Genomic DNA, 26,888 nt, shown 5'->3' with positions numbered 1-26,888 from the left:
TAACGTTACAACGTTTTGATGCCTTTTTGGTCAGATTTTCCACTATAACTTGCAAATACGACTGTAAACTCCCAAATGTAATTGCATATTCGGATTCCCTTAAAATTTCCAATAAGTTTGATCTGTTGAACAGTTAGTTTTCATCGGATAAGTACGTAAAAAATGGCAATGAGTAGCGTGACGTTACAACGTTACACGTGCCATCAAGCAGTTGAAACTGCACCACGCTCGCGCTGTTTACGACGAGCGAGGTTTCTTGGAAGTGTTGTACTTTTTACAACGGTACGCGTCCTGAAGGGTTAAACGCCTCTGAAACTCTCATAACACTCACTTGACAACCTCTGAGGGTCACATGAGAGCCTGTGAAACCTCCTAAACCACTTGAAAATATCCTGAAACGCTTTGAAACGCCTTCGAAACCCCCGAACACCCCCTGGAACCTTCTGAAATGCTTAGTGACGGCATGAGCTGCCTTTGAAACTCACTCCTCTGGAAACTCCCGTGGAACTCACGTAAGAGCCTATGACGCGCCTTAAGGCCGCTATGAATCTTCCTGAAACGCCTTTTAACGGCTCGGAAACACCCCTTTGACCTTAGAACCTATGAAGCCCATTGAAGTTTCTCCAAGTACTTTTAAAACCTCTTGAAACGCCCTGAAACGACCTAGAACGCATTTGACACACGTATGAAACACCCGTGCAGTTCACCTGAGAGCCTATGGAGCCCACTGAAGCCCCTCTGAAACTTTCAGAAACGCGCTGAAATGCATTGAAATGTTTGAAGCGACTCTGAAACTCCCGTGAAGCTCAACTGAGAACACTCTCTAAAATACCTGGAACACCCTGAAGTTGCGAGGGGCCTTCAGAGGCCCCCTCATACTTCTCTTAAACTTTTGTGAAGAACCCTGAAATCTCCTGAAACCTCTCGAAACTCCTTGTAACCATTCAGAAAACCCCCCTGTGATTCCTGTAAGCTTCTCCTAAACTCCGTTTTCTCTCCCTTTTTTTTAATTTTTATTTTTGTGTATTTTAACTTAGATGCTAATTCTACACTAAACTACACTATTTTTGTCTCCCTTGAAACCCACTCAAAAACTCTCGAATCGCTATGAAACCCCTTGAGACAACCGTAGACTGCCCTTAATCTCTACTGAAATCGCCCTAAATCCCCTGAAGTCCACTTACACGCCTCGAAAGTCTTCTGACCTCCCTTTATAACTCTCCTGAAGATTCCTGAAACTCCGAAAAAATCCCCGAAACGCTTAGAAATCCCTTGAATCATCTCTGAAATCTTTCTGAAATCTTCTGGAGCTTGAAAGCTCTGCAGTAATCTAATATCATAGAAAATCGCTCTGAAACCTTCTAAGACACATTGAAACCCTTCAAACCGCTCCTAAGACTCTCGTAGACTTACCTTAAACTCTACTAAAGCTCCCTAAAGCCCCCTGAAATTCTTAGAAACATCTTGAAACCTCCATTGAAGTCATTCATAAACCTCGTAACCCAATTTTGGGCAACTCAGTAACCCCTCCCTCTTCGCAGACTTTTGTCTATATAGACAAATATTTGAAAATAAGTATAGAGCGTTGACTTTGGCTAGATTAACCTTTTCCCCACAAAAAGTCTACGTGAACAGTTCCCAAAGAAGCCTCCCCGCGATCCTAGTAATTTTCTCTTAAACACCACTGAAATCCCTTGAAACCTACTGTAAGACCTTGAAATTTTTCAGAACCTCTCTGATTTGAAACACCCTGAAATCTCCCTTAAATCATTTTGAAATCTTCTGGAGTTCTGTTGAAAGCCCTTGAAGCACCCTGATACCCCCGGAAATCTCTTTGAAACCCTCAAAAACGTTTTTAAGACCCCCCCCTTCGAAAACTCCCTGGTCCTTCTGAAAGCCACCTAAGCCCCTGAGAAACCACGCCCAGCATTACTTTGAATTGTATTAACTAACGTTAGTTAGTTTATGGAGTTTACATTTCAACTTGTATGCATCATGGGCTGACACAGAAACAAAAAAAAAATATTGAGAAATCTGAAAAGATAAAAAACAACAAAAATACAAGCTAATTTGTTTTTAAGCAGCATTCTTAGTTTTTTAGAATAAACGCTTAAAAAATCTTTAGTATACATACATATAAGGGGTATCTGATAGCCGATGACTATGATATATAATGCAATGAGGCTTGTTGTTTAGACTTATGGACAATTTCCGTTCTTCCACGAATTCTATGAAGTAGTCGTAACTTCATCAAGGAGTTCCTTTTAAAAATTACTCCAATTCCTTAAGGGATTCTTCGAGAATTTCTTCAGGAATGGCACCAAGAGCTTTTTAATAGAATTTTCTTCAGGAGTTTATTCAAAAATTTTTACAAGTGTTCATTTAGAAGTTGCTGCAGGATTTTTTTCAGGAATTATTTCGGTAGTTTTTTCAGGAGTTCCATCGAGGCTTGCTCCAGGAGTTGCTTTATAAATTCCTCCAACATTTTAGCTAGGAATTATTCAGTTCCTGCATGGATTTCTTCAGGAGTTTTTCGAAAGATTGACCCAGATTTAATTTGAGTAACTCCTCCAGTAGTTAATGTATCCCCGATAGTCATGTAGATATTATTGTCTGACTTCATGCCTAGATCGCCCTTCAGGGACTCCTGCTGGTTTTCCTTCTGGAGTATCCCTAAAAGTAGCTTGAGATTTTTCTCTAAGAGTCCATTCAGAAATTCTTGGAGGAGTTCCTAAGGATTTTTTTCAAGAGTTTTTACAATAATTTCTCTGGAAAATTCGTAAAAAGTCCTTCTCTAGTAGATACTTAGGAGACTCACTTCTTAAGGCGTTTGTTCAGAAATTTTTCTTTGTGTTCTTCTGAGAATTTCTTCTTGAGTTTCTAGCTGTGCCTATAAAAAATCCTGTAGAAGTTCCTCCAGTAAATCTAGGAAAACCATTAGTTTTTCTAATGAGTTATTTTTCTAGAATAATTTTTGGAATCTTGGATGAATTCTGAGAAGATCTTCCGAAGAAATGCAGACAAGAGTTTAACTTTTTAATATTTCGAAACAAATACTTGGTAGAATTCCATGGACTTGCACAGAAATCCATGCATGGATTCTTTCAAGGATTCTTGAGTAAAATCTCCACGGATTCCTTCACATATTATTTCAGCGAATCCTTCAGAAAAATCTGTAGTTCATAATTCCTTCAGAAGTATCTCCAAAGTTTTCATCATAAGTTTGTCTAGAAAATCTCCAAAGATTGCTTCAAAATCTCCTCCAAAAACTTCTTCAAAAATTCCTTTAGAAAATCTTCCATAATTTTTTTCAAAACTAGCTTTGAAGGAACCCAAAAATAGACGTGGACACCGTCTTCACCCAGCGGCTGTACAGACTGAATGAAACTGCACACAAAGCATGCACCAGTGGAAACAGGGAATCGGCCAGATCAGGAACATGGTGCGATTATGAGCTTGATGGTGACCCAAACCGCACGGCTATGGTTAGAGGACATTCCTTCAATATATCTTACACCGAAAGAAATTTAACCTGTTGTTACTTCAGGAATTCTTCATGGGATTTTTTCTTAAGGAATTCCTTCTTTACAAATTTCTTCCAAGGATTCTTTGAGAAAAATTTCTATGATTTCGTTCAGAAAATCCTCTAGGGGTTTGTTTACAAAATCTTCAAGGGATTTCTTCAGAAGTTTCTGAATTTCTTCAATTTTTTTTTTTTCAAATATATTTCCAATTAATCCCTCTTCTAGCGGTTTCTTCAGAAAATCTTCTAAGGATTCCTCCAGGAGTTATATCACGAACTCCTCCAGGAATTTCTCCAGGGATTTCATGGATTACATTTAAAATTTCCAAATTTACAGATGTTTATCCATTTCTTTCACCAGATGTTCAGCGATTCTATGATCAATTTTTCCATGAATATTTCCAAAACAAAAAATTGAAGAGATTAAATTGGAAATCCCACCAGGTATATCAGAAGTTTGTTTCAGGCATTCCTCTATGAATATTCTCAGATCCTCTTTTGATTTCTTCGGGAATTTCCTTTGGATTCCAATAGATATTTCTCCAGGCATTCTTCAATGAATTTCTACAGGAGTGTGATCAGTGATTACTTCGTAAATTCCTTCAGGGAATCATTAAAGGATTTCTTCAGAAATTCATTTAGAAATTACGAAAGAATTTTTTTTGTGAGATTTCTCCAGAAGTATACAGATTAATTCAGAAATATCTCCAGCGACTCCTGGAATTTTTACGAGTTCTAGATGGGACATTCCCACGATACCGAAAATTTCTGTAAAAATTCCGTGCAATTCTTTTGAGCTGATGAGCAGAGATGCCAGATTATTTTATCAAAAATCTGTATCAATACAGATTTTTCTGTATCGTCGCATTTGAGGGTATAGCAGTCACCAAATGTCCTAGATTTCAATAAAAAAAATAAAAAATGTGCTACTTTTAGACGGTTGTCAATTTTTACTGGTATTTATTTTTCTAAAATACGTTTAAAACTTACAAATTTTTATGAATTCTTTAAAGCAGCAATTTATGAAGTTTTCATTAAATTTATTGATAATAACTTCACATTTTATGCTTTCTGGAGAAATCACAATTAAAAAATCTGTATTTTTCTGTACTCTGTATCTTGTTTGTATAGAAGGTCAAAAATCTGTATAATACAGAAAAATCTGTATACCTGACATCTCTGCTGATGAGCTTAGTTTTTTTTTCTTGAAAGGTGGTTAACAAATCAAAAATTTAAAAGCAAAAAGTTTGTCACATTACTTTGCTATTTGCTTTAGATATCATAACATAGTTTTGAGAAAGGAACTGATAAATTTCACGACTGATCATCAATGATCGGCTGCTTATAACAATCGGATGTTGCCTTGTCTCAGTATTAAAACACAGTTCTAAGATTCAATGGAAAGATTGAATGGAAATGGATTAAAAAGTGAAATATTATGCTCCCAGGTGTTCCCAGACAATATTGAACTTGTTTTCTTATGATGAGAAAACACTTATACTCATTACAGGCTACTTCTACAAAAATATGCCCTTGATAGAAATTAGTTTCACTTGACTGTGTTTTTTTTATCTATTTACTAAAAGAGTTTCATCAAGATTAGTAAAAAAACATGCTAGTAATGTCAATTTCTCGATTTTCGCTTAGGCTAACCAAGTCAAGTGGAAATTATAACGTTTGATTGCTTCTGACATTCATACAAGCAACAGAAACACGTTTTAAACAAATTGAGCTTTGAATCATAAAAATAATTGAATCACGAGCTCCGGTGGGAATCAAACCCACAACTCCCAATTCGCTAGACGGGCGCTTCTTTCCTCCAAGCTACGGACGGAGCCACTTGACCATCTCCGTCCACTGAAAGCACAGAACTGCACTCGATTCCACTAATGCACAGGGTTTGTTCCTTTTCACAATCCAAATCTCCTTTGGATGGGTTTAGATGATCATCTACTCGTCTCTGTTGTGTGCAATGTGCATGAATGCCAGAGCCAGAGAGGAATTATTTTCGAAAATTGTGGTGAGCTTCGGGCACTGCCTATCCGATGAATTATTGGTACACCAAAGCCTGCATTTAGGTAACGAATTGGGACAGCCTGAATAGAATTGTTACCTACATAAATGGATTCATTACCTAAATGGATTTGAAGATTGCAAAGAAGTTGAAGAAAGGCGAGTGACCTGGATTTAAACGAGTTGGTGGAATTCTTGGCGACTTTCAGAGGCGTTACGAAGGCGCTTCGTAGACGTTTTCGGTGGTTACATGGGGTCTGAGGGAGTTTTAGGGGGATTAAACGGGGGCATGCGGGTTTCAGAGGGATTTCATGGGAGTTTTAGGAGAGGGGGGGGGGTGTCGGTGTTGCACCAGGGGGGGGGAGCTTCAGGGGTATTTTCGAGGAGTTTCAAAGGGTCTCAGTTGCGTTATATGGGGTCCGAGGGGGTTTTAGGGGGATTTTGAGGGCCTTTCAGATAGCTTCAGATGATTTTTGGCGAAGAGGCGTTATGTAGGCCTTTTCAGTGGTTTCTGAGGGTCTCAGGTGCGTTACATGAGGTCCGAGGGGGTTTTAGGGAGATTTCGAAGGTATTTCAGAAAGCATCAGATGATTTTTGGCGAGTTTCAGAGGCGTTACGAAGGCGTTACGTAGGCGTTTTCGGTGGTTTCTGAAGGTCTCAGGTGTTTTACATGGGGTCCGAGGGGAAGCTTCAGAGAATTTTTGGTGAATTTCAGATGCGTTACTTGAGCATTTTCGGGGGTTTCGGGGGGTCTCAGGGGTGTTACCGGGGATTTTGAGGGGGTTTAAGGGGGCCTACAGTTTCTGAAATACAATTTGGATCATCGCTCTTAAGTAAGCTTCAGGGAGATTTCAGCGGCGCTTTAAAGCGTTTCTTAAACGTTACAGGGGGTTTCAGAAGAGATTCAAGAACTTCCAGCCTGTTTACGATTGTAGATCTGATGACCTATACACAAGATTTTAAGCAAACATTGAACTTACCACTTGTCAGCACAAAGTTGCATTAGGCTGTGCAAGCATGACTTTTATTCATGCCACCTCATTGCTCCCCCCCCCCTGAGCACGCCCTGAACTCCCATTAACTCCACTTGCAACTTAATTCCCATAAACCAAGGTTGCGACCATTCATTTGCAAAAATTTACATTCATTTGCTATTATTTCAGTTCAGAAGCATGCTATCGATAAACAATGTATGGATGAATTTAACCTTGTAGTTTTATCTGAAAGTTTGCCGAATAACATAGGAGTCGCAAACGTATACCTAAGTCATGAGCGAGCTCTGAAGGCAACTCTCCACGCGGTGAATGTAAATTACATTCACGCTGTGGAGAGTTGCCTTCACAGCTCGCTCACGACTTTGGTATGCGTGTGCGACCTCAATGTTATTCGGCAAACTTTCAGATAAAACTACAAGGTTAAATTCATCCATACATTGTTTTTCGATAGCATGCTTCTGAACTGAGATAATAGCAAATGAATGGAAATCTTTGAAAATGAATGGTCGCAACCTTGGCAGCAACGAACGAGTGTGTTGCTGGGTGAGAGATGAAGCATCTGCAAGATGGCATAAACCAACCTTATCCGTAATCTAAAACACTTCAACTGCTAAGTACACAGTCAAACTCCATTTAGGTAACGTTATCTAAATGGAGGGACCCAAATAGATTTTACCTAAATGGATTCGACCTAAATGGAGGATTGAGTGTATGCCAATTACTGCCCATGATCGCATAGTCGACGTAACCACCATTGACAATGTCAGCATGCACAAGCTAATATCTATCACATCTGCATAGTTATGACCAGTTTTATTTGATAGAGCACAAGATCTAATCACTAGCTAGATGTCAACGAGAAAAGGAAGAAAAATCTTAAACTTTCCATTATTCATTGCTAAAATGTCAAAAGTATGCTGAATACCACAGTGGCGCTTACGTCAATTATGCGAATATGGGCAGATTAGAGCGCCGTCCGACTCTCGACGTGTCGGTCCTCAGACGACTTAAGCTGTTAGTACACAGGGTCAAATATTTGTCCAAAAAGAAACCAATGCTCAAACATCTTGTTTGACTCGATCGAATTTTCATTAGTGTCAAACTGATGTTGTTTCTTGAGTTCTTTCCTTGTCAAATATTTGACCCTGTATACTACTGGCCTTACTACGGTAATGTGACCGTAGGTAGAATCCTACAAATGTCAATTTCTCGATTTTTGCTTAGGCTAACCAAGCCAAGTGGAAATTACAAAGTTTGACTGCTTCTGACATGCATACATGCAACAGAAACACGTGTTTGATGAACATATTGAGATTTGATTTATGAAAAGAAGATGTTCATCTAATTCCATCCGAAGGAGATTTGGATTGTGAAAAGGAACAAACCATGTGCATTAGTGAAATCGAGTCAAGTTCTGTGCCTTCAGGGGACGTAGCTTGGAGGAAAGAAGCACCCGTCTAGCGAGTTGGGAGTCGTGAGTTTGATTCCCACAGGAGAACGTGAATTTCTTTTCATAATTTAAATCTCAATTTGATCATCAAAAACGTGCAGTTAAACGATGCTAATAATTATTGGTTGATTTTCGACCGTCTTGATAATTTATGGGATTTTTTTGGCGCTATATCGGTCTTCGGGTTTCTTTAAAAACAACCGGTTAGGTTAAAAGCCGACGTTTCGAATGTTTATTCATTCATCCTCAGGGCAAACTACAAATTTCACATTTAGTCACTTATTAACATATAACATACAGATTATACAAATTACTAACACCAAACAGTTATTTCTATGTCAAGTGGTTTTTGAACATTGATTTTGGAACGGCTGACAAAATTACACTGCAATATTTAAACAAAAATTCGGACATAGTGACTAAATTCATTTGAATGGGTCTAACATTTAACGTAGCACAAACTTACACAGCTTTCACCCGCGCACATCCAAACGATTATGAATCAAGATGTTTCAAGTGAGAGATATCAAAACATATATGGAACGGACAAGGAGAGATAACAGAGAACATAAAACATAGAGAGTGAGATATTATCTATTATCGCCCTTCGTCCGCGATTGAGTGCAGGAAACCCGAATAAACTACATTCAAATTGCTCGTGTCGGTTCTGAAATTTACCGTTGTGTTGTCACAAAAGATGTGACACATTTCGAGTATTTGAAGCGCTTGTAGCCGGTTGTCCTGTTCTACGATCTTTGTTTTCGACAGATCGAAACGATGATCGTTCTCAATCGCATGTACCATTAAAGCCGTCTTTTTGAATTCTTCCTCCCTCTCATTCGCCTCGAGTGGATCAGAAGACTTCAGCTCTGTATACCGATTGATGAGTGATCGGTGTCCAGAGAGGCGGTTTTTTAGTTGCTGTGTTGTCAAGCCAATGTAGGAAGCGTCGCAGTCAATGCAGGGGATGCGATAAATCACATTCCGTTGCTCCAACTGTGGCGTCTTATCTTTTAGCTTGGAAAACAACAACCTATTGGTTTTGACGCATTTGAAACTTAGTGTGATGCTGGGAAAGTTTCTTTTAATAACTTTCGCAAGAGCCGGAGTAAGGTTATCAACGTGATGGAGAGATCGATATGTTTTTGGTTCAGGATTAGTATTGCCACTATCATTAGGTACATTGGTGCTTCGGTTGATAAATCGGTTTACAAGCCGATTTATCAACGCACTCGGATAGTTATTGTTGAGCAAATACTCCCTTACCAAATCCTTCTTCTCGTTTTCTGATCTGCATGTCGACAGCCGAAACACTCTCCCAATGAAACCGGTGGCCGTGTTTAATTTTTGTGTGAGTGGGTGAAACGAGAAATAATTCAAAATGCGTCCCGACGCAACAGGCTTTTTGTACCAGTCCGTGGTGATCGTCTGTTGTTCTGTGCGTATAAGCAACATGTCAAGGTACGCAAGCTTATTATTCTCTTCAATTTCACACGTGAATTGAATATGTGGATTAAACCCGTTAAGAGAATTCTTCACATGTTCAATCTTTTCGATTGGGAGAGCGGTAATGAGGTCGTCGACAAACTTTTTCAGAAACGGGATGGGTATATGGTATTGAAACGTCGGCTTTTAACCTAACCGGTTGTTTTTAAAGAAACCCGAAGACCGATATAGCGCCAAAAAAAATCCCATAGATGCTAATAATGTTCATAAGGAGCAATACTGAAGTCAATGTGGGTGTGCCAGCATTAGGGCGCTAAAAGAAGGACACTTCGAGTAACCAACTCTAATTTTACTATCGAGAGAGGCTGTTGTGGTAAATATCACCATTACCTAAACATCAGTTCTAGGTCAAAAGGGTCCTTACAAGACATATTATTCGAACGAATCCTGTACCTCGCGAGTACCACTAATGCATGCACCGCACCAAACCACACACAATTAAAACAGATAAGGTAGTGCAAGAGTAGGGTAGTTGGTTGGCAACAATCGGAAAACTTTCAAATTGTACTACGAACTTGGGCCAACCAACCAACCAACTTCTAGCTCTACATCTACTACAATGTATGTGCCCTATGCAGTGAGCAGGGCACATGCTGCACACCAATTTTTTGTTTTAATTCCACATACGTGAAATCACGATCTTGCTTGGGACGCTTCGGGGGGTCCTGGATGCGCGGTCGGTCGGTGGGTGTCAGCAGTTGCAATCGAATTTCCAAGGCTCATGCGAAACTGCAATTTGTGCATGTTGTAAATGAAATTATGAAAAAGTAATGCTTATACGCCGGGTCGGGTTTGTTTCTGTTGGGATTGAGGGGGATGGCGCGGAAAATGAGGTGCCCCGTAGGTGGGTAAGCAGATCAAATCGAAGAAAATCGATTGTTTTGTGAATGAGCCGGAAAAAGGTGAGTCAGGTCAGGGGGCTACCTGCCTGTATCCGCAGCAGGAACTATAAGTAAATGTGTAAACCTTTACACATGTTGTGTTGTGCCTCTGAGTGTAGTAGCGGGAAATTCGCTGAATCGCACAACCGAATGTGTGCTGCTGCTTCCACCAGGTTCGAGCGAAAAGAAAAACTTTAATTAAGTTGTTCAAGTTTATTGAGCGCTGGTGTACACATGTGATTGGATGGGAACCGGTCGGTGGTGGTGGAAGTGGAACCTTTTAGGAGCGGTTCTACTCGATCACGCGGCATAGGGCGTACGAGTGGTGCATTCAATATTTAGAATATTCATTTTTGATTATTGAATTATTTTACGACGATGACGCCGGCGACCATAATTTCATTGTCGATTGCACATTGGCACGATTTTACAAAGTTTACGATGATGATGCTTGAGTTTTTGGGAAAGACTGGGTGTGTATTGGAAAATGTATCGACCGATGGCAGGTGTAAGAAAACGGAAAAGTTAGTTACCGTAGGTGGTGGGTGGCGTACAGGCAGCTTCCTTCAATAGTGTCGTGCCTGTAAGGTGAAGTAGAGAATAAAACTTGTTAGCGATAAATTGTTGTGAATAACCGGTATATTATTTTGGTTGATACGAGAAACTGGTGTGAAAATAGGTGGACTGCAGAATCGAAACCGGTTAACGACACATTATTGCGTTAATAGTGTAGGGCCCACCGGTAGAGATAGTCTTATTATGTCCACTTTATATGATCAAATTATCAATCTTTGGTTCAACTACATTCAGCCCATTGACTCAACATCTTTTCCATCTTCTATTATACCAACAAATTGGAAGGCATGGATTTTCTGCTAAACACATCAAAATATGATGAAAACTCTAAGAACCCCAACTTATTTAAATAAATACGTCTTCTTCGGCATGCTATAAAAATACTCCACCAGAAAAGATCCGGAAGGACAATCCAAAGTTTACCCCTGGAAGTATGGTAATGCCAAAGCAGTTTCAAAGTTTACCCTTGATCCTTACCAATTAGTTCGGTATCTCTTCCGGCAAAACGATAAACCCGTAAAAACCAAGCCCTCACGAAAAAAAAAAATAAACTCAGAACGAGAACGCCAACCGTCCAAAAGCCGCACATATTTTATGCTCCGGAAATGCAATCGACACGCATCGAGCAAAAAAAAAGCAGGGAGAAAACGACACGTTCACACGGGACGCATTCAACAGTGCCACAGATTTGCTGGACGCCAAGTTAACGCAACCAAAGCCACCCTCGCCACCGCCACCACCTGTTGAACGCATGCAGCGGCGCCGGCCGGGGTCGTTTACATCAATTCGATGCAATTCAATAAAAATGCAATGGGAAATGTGCGTATCAGCTTCTTTTTTGCTCCCGCTGATGAAGCGCTGCATTTCACACCAGAATGGAGGGACAGCGAGAGTGAGAGAACTGCTCACCAAAAGCAGATTTACGACCTGATTGACCACCGGGTAGCTGCAGGGGTTTTTGTCACCTACTTTCGGGGGAATCCCGTTTGATGCGCTTTATGGGTGTCATCATTTACAGGGAGGGTTGGAATGATCAGGATATCGAATTAGGTTTCCAGACCATTTATTTCGAAAGTTTCTCCAATAATTCCACGACAGGTTCTTTGAGGAACTATTCCATGAATTTTCCTTCCGAGTTATTCTGGAGTTTCTCAAAAAATGTCTCAAAAGATTGCTCCAGGAACTACACCACGGATTTCCTCCATAATCAGACATTTCTTCACAAGTTTTTATAGTAACTCATCCAGAGAATCCAGCAAGATTTCTAGATTCAAGATTTTGTTTACACAAATTCCTTCCGAGATTCCTGCAGAAATTTTTGCAGGACCTGCTCTAGGGATTTCTTCCGAAGTTTAGAACATTTTCCATGATTTCTTAAGGAAGCCTTGTTAGAATTACTCCAGAGATTCTTCCAGGGATACCTTCACCAGAATTCCCTTCAGACAAGTATTGAGAGATTTTTGAAGACGTTCCTCCAGATATTCCTCGAGGGATCTTTTAGGACTTTTTCAAATCTTTCTTCAGGAATTCTTGCAGAATTTATTTCCAATTTTTTTTTCTTGATCCTTCAGAAAATTATCACTTCTTCCAGGTATTCTAGTGATTCATCAAAAAAAAAAATCCTTCAGATATTTCATCAGTGCACTACTACTGGAACTGATACAGGGGTTTTTGTCCATTAATCTCTTTATAAACTGTACAAGAAATTTTTCTAAGAATTCCTCCTGAGGTATTCCAAGAGTTCTTTCGAGGATTCGTTAAGGATATCCTCCAGATATGCCTTCGAATAATTATTCAAGAATTTCTCCAGAGCCCTTGTCTGCCATTCATACGTTTCGTAAGCCTCGGAGTGCGGGTTCGATTCCCGCTCCATCGTCAAACGGGAAATTTTCCATTGCGCCACTGGGTGTTATGTGTGTTGTCCGTTGTCTCTTGTTAGTAATGTTCAGTCTGTGCAGCCTCTGGCTGAAGACGGTGAAGTGTATTTATTATTCCTGCAGATTTTTTTCACAGATTCCTTTAGAAGTTCCTCCAGGGAATTAAAAAAAAATGAATCCTTAGGAAAATGTTTAAAGAACTTCTCTAAAAAAATTTCCAAAATGCTCTCATTTTTTGTAATTACTTCCAGAATTCCTCCCGAAGTTTTCCATTTGTTTAAGACTTTTTCCAAATCTTTTTTAAAATAACCCTAGGGATCCCTGCAGGGTTTATTTTTTTTAGAGTATACTTCAGGAATTGCTTCAAAGACCCTGACCCAAGATTTTTTTTAGAAATTTTTCCGGTTTTTATACTAGAGGAATCCAAGAGATACAAGTAATCCTAAAGAAGCTCTTTGAAAGATTGCTTTAAAAATTCCTCCAATATTTATGCAGCAATTTATGTTCAATCTACTTAAAAAATCCCTGTAGTCATTTCGGATATAATCACAGCAGTAAATTTAAAATTAATCATTATGGAAACATTCTCTCTCTCTCTTCTTGGCGTAACGTCCTCACTGGGACAAAGCCTGCTTCTCAGCTTAGTGTTCTATGAGCACTTCCACAGTTATTAACTGAGAGCTTCCTCTGCCAATGACCATTTTGCATGTGTATATCGTGTGGCAGGCACGAAGATACTCTATGCCCAAGGAAGTCAAGGAAATTTCCTTTACGAAAAGATCCTGGACCGACCGGGAATCGAACCCGTCACCCTCAGCATGGTCATGCTGAATACCCGTGCGTTTACCGCCTCGGCTATATGGGCCCTCATTATTATGGAAACTTCTGCAAAGCAAATTTTTAAGGAGCTCCTGGAGGAACCCTTGGAAGAATTTCCAATGGAATCCCCCTGTAGGAATTTCCAATGGAATTCCCCTGTAGGATTTTCTAAACGACTTCCTTGTGGATTCCGCATTTTCAAAGGCATCCCTGCAGGAATATTTGGAGAAATACTCGGATAAACTAACGACATTCCTGTAAAAATGCCTAGGTAGCATTTCTGGAGAATTATCTGAATGAATTCCTTAAAGAATCCGTGGAAAAGTTCTTGGGGCAATCTTTCAACAATGAGGCATTTTTTGGGAAAAAATGCGTTGAGGTAAGTCATAGAGGAAATGCATGAAGCAAATCTCTGTAATGTATTTCTGCAAGAGTCTCTGGAAGAATTCCTTTTGAAATCAGTTAAAATAATAATGAATGAGTTCCTGTAGGATTTTCCGGATGAATTCCTGGAGACATTCGTGAGGGAATTTCCAATGGAATCTCTAGAGAAATGCCGGAAAAACTCCAGAAGAGTTCCAGGAGAAAAACCTGTATTAGACTGTCAAAAAAAAAAAAAAAAACACAATGTTCGAAAAGTTAAGGTGCTCAGCTGCTGAAAGATATGCACATTTGAAGCATTTTTGCAGAACATTTCGATTTTATAGAAAAGAGGTTCCGCCAGGACAAATTTTTGAAAAAGGGTAATTTCTTGAATATTTTCAAACACATATTTTTTTTCTTATAATGTTTATGTTTCTGATTTTTTTCAAAAATTTTATATTTTTTTTATGTACTCCTAGGTATTCTTTAAGGGTATGGGTTTTGGAAATTGTGTTTATATTGGCAGCAGAACCTTTTTTGAGCTGTTAAAAGAACTATGTTAAGCATTATTCATCAAAACTTGCTCGAAAAATATATGTACTATTTTTTATTTTCAACCATGAAAGTTTCGTCCGATAGTACTATTCATATGCATATTTTTTCGAAGATATGATTGAAAATATCTTACCTAGGAGCTGAGATATTACGCTTCTACTGGACTAAATATTTGCAAAACTCTGTATATTGGCCTTTCGTATATTAAAAAAAATAGATTAAAAATGAATGCTTTACTAGTTGATTGGTTAGACTTGTTCAAACATGGCTTCAAGAGCTTTAAAATTAAATTTACAAAACTGTGGAAAGTTCTCAACTTTCCAAGGCGTGGTTTGAAGTCTGAAATTTACCAGAGATACAGCATTTTGAATTATTTTTCAGAAATATTTAAGCTTTGATGAAAAATGCTCAAAAAAAAAGTCCATTTATCAGCTCTAAAAAGGTTCTGCCGTCAATACAAACACAATAATTTCAAAACCAATAGCCCTCAAGATTGCTTAGAGGTCCACAGAAAAATATTGAAAAAGTTCAGAAGTTGAAAAATATTAGAAAATTTTTTTTTTTTAATTTTCGTGAAAAAGGGTAATTTGTTGAATTCTGTGCTGGCGGAGCCTCCTAATGTTTTTTTTAGAAAATCGAAATGTTCTACAAAAATTATTCAAATATTTATATCTTAAATTTTTTTCCTGATTTTTCGAACATCGATTATCTTTGGACAGCCTAATCTGTACGAATTTATGTAGAAATCCCAGGAGGACTTGTTAGGGAAACGCTAAAAGAATTTCTGAAAGGATCTTTGAAATACATTTCAAACGAACTCCTGATGTATTTGCTAACGTTAGTAAAAAAATCAAGAGTAACCCTTGGTGGAGCCTCCAGAAGGAATCAATGGAAAACTTCATGTAAAAATACTTAAAAGAATTTATGAAGAAATTCTTAAGGGAATACCCACAGTTATTCCTCGAAATATTTCTGAAGCAATCAATGGAGAAATTTTGAGAGGAATGAATCGTTGGGTAAATTAATGGAGGAATCGCTAAAAGAAATAAAAAACAAACAAAAGGAATCCCCATAAGATTTCGTGAAGGGAAATTTTGAGGATTTTCTTAAATAATCAATGAAACATTATGGAAAAAATTCTGAAACAAATTTTGTAATGTTTTCTAAAGAAATCCTTGTAGGGATTTCAAACTTAAATTTTATTGAAGAAATCTTCTCAAAGAATTTTTTTAAATGATTATGATGGTTTTCTGAAAGTATCCCAGAAGAGCTTTCTGAGAGTTGGCTTCAGGAGTGGAGGAATTTCAGGACGATCCTTTAGTGGAATTTCTGAAGCAATGTATAAAATATTTTCTGAAAGAATCGTTTGAGGACTTCCAGAAGAATTTCGTGAACAATTTTGTGAAACGAATTCGTTGTGGAATTCATGGAAGATTTTGAAGAGGTGTTCTTGGATAATTTTCTGGATGGTTCACTTGTAAACTATGGAGGAATCTAGAATTTTTAGTTATATAAAAAATCCTCGTGAAGATTTCCTCAAGGAATTCTCAAAAAATTTAAGAATATCTTAAAGAATTCCTTCCGAGAAGTTTCTGGGAAAATATATTAAAGAATGCCTTCAGAAATCCTTCGGAAGAATAGCTTCTTCTTCTCCTTCTTTATGGCTCTACGTTCTCACTGGAACTTGGCCTGCGGAGGAATAGCTATTGGAATTTCTGAAGGAATCCTTAAAAGAATTACTGAAGCAATTTATGAAGTAAATTTCGAATGAATCTGTGAATGGTTTCCACATTTGAGGTTTTTTTGCGTATATGAGAGTGCGAACAATTGGAAATAAAGGTAACTATTTTCTATATGCGGACACTAATAAGGCGTAACAACCACATGGCTTATTTTCTTATATTTGTAGGAAAAATTTCTAATATTTTTATGGATTTTTTTTACGTAGGCACTAAAATTGCAATATTTACTTGAATCTTTTCGCTATTTCGTGTATGTGAGAGCGTAGAAATATGCAAAAAATCATTTAGGAAATTTTCTTCTCTTTTCAGAAAGATGAAATAAAAATTTCTTAACATAAAATGGAGATTTTCCTAGCAGTATGAGGAAGCGAAACATTTAGAAAAATGATACCTTGTAATTAAGAAAAAGGTATGGACATGATATTCGAGAAAAATGTCTTGTGAAATGCTATTCGAGTTTTTTTTACTGTTTTACAGTTTTTCTCAAAAAAAAGATCAATTAGTTCTCAAATATGTTTATTTTTAGACTGTCTTAAATAACATCAAACAAAGTCCATTTTTCATCTATATTTTTTGAAACTTGTACGTCAAATATATTTTTGATAAAAAAAAAAAAACAATTTGTCCGTTTTAAGAATTGATAAAAATAAAAAATCGAGAAAAATAATTAGAAGCATTTGATTATCCTTATCAACTTGGGAAATTTTGAGGCTGGAAGTCAGCTTTCTACAGTATAATAATAAAAATAATCGAAGTACAGGCATACCTCGATAGTACGTACACCATCGCTTCGTTTAGTGTACGTACTATCGAAACGTACGTACTATCGAATCACAATTTTTTATTTCAAATTTCATTTTTAAATCAAAGAATGTTATTTCTAGAACGTCAGGATTGCCAAACAATTACATGTGGCCTAAAGGTCCGTTTATTAATTACGTAATTTTGCTTGTTTAGGATGCTATCTTTATTGGAAAAATCTTCTTGTGCTCTGGGGATGCTTCGTAGAGGCATCTCGTCTCTGGGAACTTAGATTGATTTTATTTGAGTTATCTTTTAGAACCATCCAAACTGGTCTAGATATAATTGAATCGATCTAGATCAGTTATATCTTGTTAAAAAACATTCTAGATGTATTTTCTTCTGCAGCATTTATTGCCGTGATATTTTCAAAATCTTCTGAACGTTGCTCCTTCTAGGACTCCTCCAAGAGTTTAATTTTTTTACGAGAAGGGATTTCAAGAGGTATCCCGGAACTCTTGGAGATATTCAAGGAAAAACTACTTGATGAATCTTAGAAAGAATTCCTGTAGGAATGTCGGAATGAATTTTTGGAGGAATCTTTGAATGAATTCATGGAGAAATCTTGGAACGAAATTCCTGGAAGTATTCTGGAAGAAATTCCTAAAAAAATCCTGAAAGTCCCGAAAGAATTACAGAAGAAATTCTTGGTGAAGTTTCGGAAGGAATCTCTTAAGAAATCTCAAAAAGAGACCCTGGAATCTCATTAGAAATCGCAGGAGAAACTCCTGGAAAAATCCCTAAGGATTCCCAGAAAGAATTCCTGGAGAAATCTCGGAACCAATACCTAGAGGAATTTCGGAACTGAAAGAAATTTGAAGAAATCCTCAGGTAATTTCTTCTGGGGAATTACTTTTCAAGAACTTCTTCCGGGATTCCTCTTAGAGCTTCTTCTAGGAATTTTTTCAGAAAGTGATTCAGGGATATCTTCGAGAACTCTTTCCAGAAATCATCTAGGGTTTTTTGGTTTCTACCAAGAGCTCCGTCAGGAATTGTTTGTAATGGAAATCCTCCTGGAGTTTATTATGAACTTTTTGGAGTATTTTGTTTATGGAATTCCTCATGTAGTTCATGTAGGATTTCCTTGAATAAACACAGGAAAGAGCAACTTAGTTATAGCTCCCTGAAGAATCACATAAATCCTAGAGGGATTCTAGAAAAAGTTTGTGGAGAAACCACGGAAAGAATACCTGGAAGAGTTACAGGAAAAATTATTAAGGTAATCCTAGAAGGAGTAATGCTGATGGAATCAGAACTGATTTCTACAGAAATCCAGGAATCTCTGGAAGAATCTCGTGGAACTTCCTGGAACAATCCTGGAAAGAGCTTTTGACGGAACTCCAGACGGATCCTCTTAAGGAATCTCAGAAAAAAAAAATCCTGGAAAACCAACTTCTGATGGAATCCTAAATAAACTTCTGAAAGAATCTCATTAAGAGTTTACGGAATCCCAGAAGAAAGCTCTGGAGCAAATTTGTGGACAAATCACGAGGGGAGTCCCTTATGGTATTCTTGTGGAATCCCAGAAGGAACTTCATGAGGTGAGCCACCATGCCACCATCAAGTTATAAAACAGTACACGCACGCATACCCCCCTTTTAGAAATCAATCCAACCACTCATGATAAGCTGACGATTTTTTTTAAGTCCGAATCATAAACAACAAAGCCACGAAACATCCAAAACTAAGAACATTTTCCTTAGCAACCGCGGCTTGCAGTGCCCTACGGCACTCAAAGTTGTTTAAATTTCCAAACTCATGGAAAACTGTCAAATATTTCATACGTATCGCAAAAAAAAAGTTATTTGTTGGAAAACGAAAAAAAAGCAAGTAAGTGAACTGAAATCAATGGTTTAGATAAGTAACTTGATGGGTTTGATTTATGTTTTGGAGAGCATTCTTCGCCGTTAAATTTAGTTTTTTTTATTACCACGCAAAATAGAACCATCATGTGCTTTTTTATTTTATTACAACATTCTGTTGGTAAAGAAAACGTTTAGTTAATAACTGTGCAAGTGCTTATCAACTACTAAGCTGAGAAGCAGTCCTCCCCAGTTGGGATGTAACGCCAGAATGATGATGCCAGATATTATGACTGGCAGAAAACATCTATGTAAAGCAAAGAATACTGCAATCATTACATTAAACGTATTCGTTCATGCCTTTCATTTCGCATTATTTTAAAACTGATTAATGAAAATCCGTGTTATATGAGTCTGCATAACACACATGCATAGTATCGGAGTCTCTGCTATACGTCTACTAATGATTCGAACTCATTTTTGTAGATTAAAAGTTAACTAAATTTTGGTGTACGTACTATCGAGGCAAAATGTACGCACTATCGAGGGTACGTACTATCGAGGAACGCCTGTATAAGGTTTTTGAAAAATCGAAATTATATGACATCTAACATAGATCCGCGATGAATATTACTCTCAGTGCAGGTCTAAACGACTTTCAAATATCCTTAAACATCTTCGCAGTCATTATTTAAATACAACAAACCGTTTCCGAGTTATAATTTTCTGATGGAAATTATAAGGTTTCTTCTTCTTATGCTCCTTTTAAAAGTTAGGTGAAGAATATTGCAAAACAAATAACATAAAATCATTTTTAGATAGAAGATCATACATGAGCATTAGGATGGCCCACACTTATATGAAAAACAAAAATTTCGAAAAATGCCAAGTCTTACCTCCTTAATCAGTTGTTTTTTACTCCCAGAAGCTACGTTCAAAATTTGAGCAAAATCGGCTGAGTCTAAGGGGGTGCTCAAAAAGCTTGAAGTTTGTATGGGAAAACTTGGCCAAATGTATGCAGAAATTTTAAGTTTTCGAATTTTGCCGCTAGGTGACTCTGTAAGCGTTCAATAATCAAACCCTTTGGTATATGCCAAACAACTACAAGAAATTCTAGGAAGACTAACTGGGAGATCTACACTTCAAAACTTTTATCAGGAATGGATAACTTAAATGACATTCCAAACTCTCGTCATGAGCTTGAAGAAAGTGCTTCAGCACTTTCGAGCATAATTAAACAGGCTTTTCATGACAGTTGTGCACCGAAGAAACGCTCTTCAACTAGAGATGTTCCTTGGTGGAATAGTAACCTGCAAAAATTGCGTCGTAAAACCCGGAAGTTATTTAACCGGGCTAAAAGAACATAACAGTGGGAACAATACAAAGAGTCTCTCACAATTTATAACAGGGAAATTCGAAGGTCGAAGAGGATAAATTGGAGGCACACATGTGAAAACATTGAAAGTACTCCGATTGTTGCTAGATTGCAAAAAGTCCTCGCCAAAGATCATTCAATAGGTCTTGGAACTCTTAAAAAAGAAGACGGTTCTTTTACGAAGAGCTCCGAAGAAATTTTAGAAACAATGATGAAAACACACTTTCCGTGTTCTATTGTTGCGTTCACTAAAGACCAGAATACATCTGTATCGCAAACTGAGGCCAATAAAACCAGGAGATATATTCATGAAGATGATGATTCAACTGTGTTAGAAGGTGCCAAGAGTGATGCAGGCATTCTGGCCGACCAAATTATTACTGAACAAAAGGTTAAATGGGCGATTGATTCCTTCGAACCCTTCAAAGCGCCAGGTAGGGATGGAATTTTTCCTGTACTACTGCAGAAGGGTAAAGAAATCCTAACACCTATTTTAACCAAGTTGTTCCGATTAAGCTTATCATTAAGCCATATCCCTACAGCTTGGAGAGAAGTGCGAGTCACTTTTATTCCAAAGGCAAATAAGAAGGATAAATCATCACCAAAATCCTTCAGACCCATAAGTTTATCGTCCATTATTTTGAAAATAATGGAAAAATTACTAGGCGAGTATATCAAATCGTCATATTTAGTTAAAAGCCCATTGAGCCAAAACCAATTTGCATATCAAGAGGGCAAATCTTCTGTAACAGCACTTCACAAGCTGGTTACAAAATTGGAAAGATCCTTTGAAGCAAAGGAAATTTCACTTGCTGCGTTCCTTGATATTGAAGGAGAGTTTGATAACACATCTTACGACTCAATGAGGAATGCTATGTCAAGACGTGGTTTTGACAGATGTATTGTTGATTGGATTGGGGAAATGTTATCAAAAAGAGAGATATCATCTAACCTTGGCAGCTCATCTATAACCATTAGAGCAGTTAAAGGGTGCCCACAAGGAGGCGTGCTATCACCTCTATTGTGGTCTTTGATAGTTGATGATCTCCTCAAAAAACTGGAGGCACAGGGCTTCGAAATAATTGGCTTCGCAGATGATATAGTCATACTAGTTCGTGGTAAATATGACAACGTTATCACTTACAGAATGCAAACTGCTTTAAATTTAGTCTCCTCGTGGTGCGATAAAGAAGGCCTTAACATAAATCCTTCTAAAACCACGATCGTACCGTTTACACGACGGAGAAAATTATCAATTACTAACTTAAAATTGAAAGGAATTATTTTGGAACTTTAAAATACAGTCAAGTATCTTGGAGTATATCTTGACAGCAAACTGAATTGGAATCTACATCTTGAGCAGGTAGTTGGTAAAGCTACAAGTGCTCTATGGATCAGTAAGAAAACTTTTGGTAAAAAATGGGGATTGAAACCGAAAATGATCCACTGGATTTACTCGGCAATTGTGAGACCCAGAGTTACCTATGCGTCACTGGTCTGGTGGCCCAAAACAAATGAAAGATTAGCCCAAAAGAAGCTGGAAAAACTTCAAAGATTAGCTACTCTTTCAATTACTGGTGCAATGAGAAGTACACCGTCTAAAGCGCTTGACACTTTACTTCACCTTCTTCCACTGCATCAATTTGTTCAATTAGAAGCTGCAAAGAGTGCATTGAAGCTCAAAAGAACTACACAACTCTTTGAGGGTGACGTAAGAGGACATCTCAGTATTTTAAAAACAATCAGTATCAGCTCTTTAATCGTTAATAATAGTGATTGGATGAGCAAAAGATACAATTTTACACGCTCTTTTGAAGTGATTAATCCGGGGCGAAATCTGTGGACAAATGGTGGCCCAGAACTACACCCAGGATCAATCGTTTTTTACACTGATGGTTCGAAATTGAACGATAAAGTAGGGTAAGAAATCAAACTTTGAACTAGTCAAATTGTAATCTTAATTTGAACCATTTCGAAATTCATTAAAACGACGTACTTTTTAGACAAATATTGTCCCGAAAAATATGTTAAACAGCTTTCCGTAATATAACCTGATAACATGGACTTTAAAAGCATTGAAAAAAGTGTTTTTGTCATGAAAAACAGGCAATTGAAAAATCACTGTGATTCCACCCATTTCCCCCCAGAGAAAGCACATTTTCGGTGCACTCGTACAGCTCATGCATTGTTTCACACGCAATATGTAAACACGTCAAATGAAAGCTTATTTATCGTAGAATCGACCAACCGAATAATATTTCGCATTATTTGTCATAAAATTATCAAATTTAAGTGATTCTTACTTGGAGAATGTTATCTTAAGTTGAACCATTTGTAATCTAAATTTGAACTAGTAAACGGGGGTGAGCTTCTAGTGTTGGCCTGTAGATTGCGCTAGTGCACTATGGGGAAAGTGGTGGCCAAAAATCGAAAAATTGACTTGCTTTGAATGACGTGTCTTATATACCATTTGAGAGCCAGATAGTTCAAACCTAGATTCCCAAAATTTCAGCCCTCTGTGATGGAAACTCATTGCGCCACAAATATCAGACTTAGAAAAATAGTGAAAATTGTAGAAAAATGCAATTTAAACAAATGGAGTTTTCTCAATGAAAAAACGGTTTAATTTTGGATTTGAATCCACCGATGGAAATGTTATTGTCTGAACTTTAAAATGGGTGTGTTGTTGGGGTTACACGGTTAATTGAAATTAGTAATAAATGAGTAATTATTGACAAAAACAACATTTTTTGCCTAAGTTGGTCTATATCTAACAAGCAGGGTCGAGCAGTCTCAAGAGACCGCCTCCACAGTTTAGTTTTTGATCTATAGTATCTGCGGAATGCGAATCCAGCTGCGGATAGCTGCGGATGAGCGTCATTTTGGCGAAAGCCCGAAAAATTGATTTTTTTTGTTATTTTTTTTTGTTAACTATGATTATTGATTATGCGAGCACATACAAAAAAATCGTATAAATTAAACAGTGCTTCAAAGCTGGTACTGTTAATTGTAAAATTAAGTCTTAAAAATGTTACACACTTAATTACTTTTATGTTAAAAATGGGTAAAAACTGACCGAAAATTATCGTTCCATATATAAACTGTATCAACCCATCTGGACTGAAATGCTTCTTTTGTTCACGAAAATTTTGTTTATATTTTCAATACACATTTAGCAACAGGGAAAGAAACACCACATCTTATGTATTATTTTTACTAAAAACTACCTACTTGTACCTAAAAGTCGAGGATAATATTTTAAATTTATAACTTCGTTTTCAATCTCAACGCTAGCAACGTGAATATAGCACAGTAGTTAATTCAACGCAAACAAATCTCAAAATAATTGTTTGTGGTAATATGGAACATAGGAGCATCGTGTTACCACAGACAAACAGACATATCACTTCACAAATCATCATCACGAAAACATAATCGTCCAATGATAATTGCGTTAAAAAGGGAAACGATGGGAACTGCGTAGAGTGAGACGTCTGTTTATCTGTGGTGTTACTTTAAACCTAAAAAAAATCTCAAATAGTTAATGCAACAAAAGTATTTGACTATATCAAGGCAAAATATAATTTTGATCTTGCTAAAGAAGAACGACTACAGTAGACGTTCGCTCAGTACAAAAGCTTTAATGGCAATGCTTTTTAACTGCAAGTCCGCTAAGTGCATTCTGCAGCAACTGACAGTTCTATGACATCTGCCAGTTTTTACAGTTATCGAATTTCATTCGTTAAGTGAAACGCAAACATGTTGCAGTTATCGAACGTCTACTGTACCTCAAAAGTTGAAGTACGTAGCACAATATTTTTACAATGCATAGCAAAAGGCTCACGCAAAAAAAGCTTTGAAAAATAAAATAACGATTGGCGCGACGCTTATTCGGAACTTGGAAACGATGTTATGTTTGGCGGTAATGTGGACACTATAGAAAAACTGCATACAGACATAACGATTCAAATATGGTGAATTTGATTGGCCATGTTCTCAAAAATCGTGAAAGTGAATCTAAAATGTTTATAATTCCCAAAAATTTATATGGAATGATGTCATCTGAACAGAAAAATGAGTAGATATTGCTTGTGAATTTGATTACGCTCTATCTCTTGAAACTTAATTAATAAAATGTGTGATGGAAATTTATCAATGAAAATGATGTTCTATTTAGCAGTATATTCATTCCTGCAGTATAAAACATGGAGACAAATCATCAACTTAGTTATTGAAGTTGATATGTGTTCAGTAAAATAATAGAAGCATATTGAAAAAAGTATCCTTTCGACGAGTTTGAACAAATATTACAGTAGGGGGGGAGGTGGTGGCAGATAAGTTGGAGGGGGGGCTCTTGGCAGATAAACAATTCTTTACCAAAATACATGATCGATAAAACAATACTCTTATATAACATTTGAAAAATGGGAGGGGGGCAGATTTGCATCGAAGGGGGGGGGGGTGCTTCCACCTCCACCTCTCCTGTTTTTCTTATGCATGGCAATCTTATTCTAGTTTGGATTTGCATTTGAATTGCCTCAAAAATAAAAAAAAGAAACGGGTAAGTTAATTGTTCAGGAATAAGTAGTTCCTAACTGGGTTAAATACTAGTTACAGCTTCCAGATGTGATGAAAATACATAAATTTGACTAATGTTATGCTAATCTTACTATAATACTTCCAAAAAATGCGGAAAACCCAAAAACATATTTTTGGCCACCACTTTGTATGGAGCCGCCCCATAGTGTAGTGGTTGCTTTGTTTACTCTTGGGGGATGAAAAATTCCAAATTTAGTTTCCAAATTCCTAAAGAATTTCGAACATTCTGAGTTGAGATTCCACTGCCTAATGAAAAATAGGTATGAGAATTAGCAGATTCATGTGATTTTTAATTGTTTATCATGGAATTGGCTGTTTTGTGAGTTGCTCGAGCTGCTGCCGCCAGTAGTTCAAATTAAGATTAAAATTGGTTCAAATTATGATTACGATGGTTCAAATTAAGATTAAAATCATTGTTGACGAATAATCGAATTTTTCAATGAATTTCGGTGCAAATTCAAACTTTTTACCACTTAGCAGAAAGCTTATACCCGTGGCTTTCATGTAGGGTATCGCGCCACTTGGGCGGTGGTTCTATATTCGTCTGTTTGCCACTATAACTCAGTCAATTTTGAACCAATTGACTTGAAATGTGGTACTCAGGTAGATCCTATCCCTATCTCACCACATGCCAATTGGTTCAAATTTGACTGAGTTATAGTGGAAAACAGACGAATATAGAACCACCGCCCAAGTGGCGCGATTCCCTACATAAGATTTTGCAGTTGTAAATTATTTGCATGTGGGAGAAAAAAATACTTAAAATTTGCGCTACTTCGGAAAGCCGCAATTTGGTTCAACTTTTGATTACCTACCCTAGGCGCAGGCGTGACTGGCCCCGGGATCAACATATCAATCCCCATGGGCAAATGGCCTACAGTTTTTCAAGCTGAAATACAGGCGATATTAGAATGCAGTAATATTTGCTTACGCAGAAACTACAGACATTCAACGATTTGCATAATGTCTGATAGCCAAGCAGCTCTAAATGCTTGAAATCAGCAACATGCACGTCTAAACATGTTTGGGAGTGTATTCAATCACTTCAACAATTAGCTTGCCGCAATCAGGTGAAGCTATTTTGGGTTCCTGGGCACTGCGGAATTGAAGGAAACGAACAAGCCGATATGTTAGCAAGACTTGGATCGTCTCATCAATTCATAGGACCAGAACCATTTTGTGGTGTGTCTGGTTGTTCTCTCAGAATGGAGTTTAAAACATGGGAACATGAGAAACTAAAATCCAATTGGGAAAACACCACTTTTGCGAGGCAGTCGAAACGTTTCATAATACCGGACGTTTCAAACACTCGTAAACTTTTAGAACTTTCTAAAAAAGATCTAAGTTCTTTTACTGGCCTCCTTACTGGTCATTGTCCGAGCCGGTATCATCTGAAGCTGATTGGAAAACTTCAAGATGATGTATGTCGCTTTTGCGGCATAGATACAGAAGACTCGGAACATTTGTTGTGCCGTTGTCCGGCAATTGCAGCTAACAGAATAAGGTTCTTCGACAAGGGGCTGATAGAACCCTTTAAGGTCTGGAGAACAAACCCCAATGCGGTAGTACAGTTCATTCGAACTGTAGCACCGTGTTGGGATCACGCTAACAGTCAAGGTTTGATTATTGCTAATACCAATGGTTATACTTCAACTTGACATAGCAAAATGAAACTGGGGCATTTGTCACAATAGATCTAAAAACTGGTCGCAGTGACTTATATACCCAACAAGGAATTAAAAAAAAAAATGTACCAAACAACTTTGTCGAAGACCACAAAGTGATCCAACGTCTGTGAAAAAAGTAAAAACGATACGATCGTGCGACACTATTTTTCGACACTCGCATGTACAGCAAAGAACAACACAGTACTCTTTTTAGATAGAAGCTCACACATGAGCAAAATTTCATTACAATTAAATAAGGTCGCGCGTGCGTTGAGCTGTAAATACTAGGTGGAAAATCATAGCTAAGGAATATAGTTTATATAGGAATAAAATTGAATTAAAGA

General features: G+C 37.5%; 1 protein-coding gene across 4 annotated transcripts in view; it reads right to left on the bottom strand.

Moving 5' to 3' along the window:
* The window catches only part of LOC109413960 (protein bric-a-brac 1-like), a 572,283-nt gene that overhangs the window by 29,142 nt on the left and 516,253 nt on the right, over positions 1 to 26,888 (bottom strand). For 3 of the 4 annotated variants that reach the window (XR_009998083.1, XM_062854100.1, XM_062854102.1), the window contains exon 3: positions 10,902 to 10,949. The exons of the other annotated variant lie outside the window; for it this stretch is intronic. Coding sequence is in view for 2 of the 3 variants with exons in the window: in XM_062854100.1 (XP_062710084.1) it covers positions 10,902 to 10,949 (48 nt within the window). In the remaining variant the exon portion in view is untranslated. The remainder of the gene's footprint in view (positions 1 to 10,901; positions 10,950 to 26,888) is intronic. 4 annotated transcript variants of the gene reach the window in all.

Source organism: Aedes albopictus, chromosome 2 (genome assembly GCF_035046485.1).
Source record: "Aedes albopictus strain Foshan chromosome 2, AalbF5, whole genome shotgun sequence".
Lineage (NCBI taxonomy): Eukaryota > Metazoa > Arthropoda > Insecta > Diptera > Culicidae > Aedes > Aedes albopictus.
The sequence above is the reverse complement of the archived record's forward strand: the minus strand, read 5'-3'. Positions and strand labels throughout refer to the sequence as shown.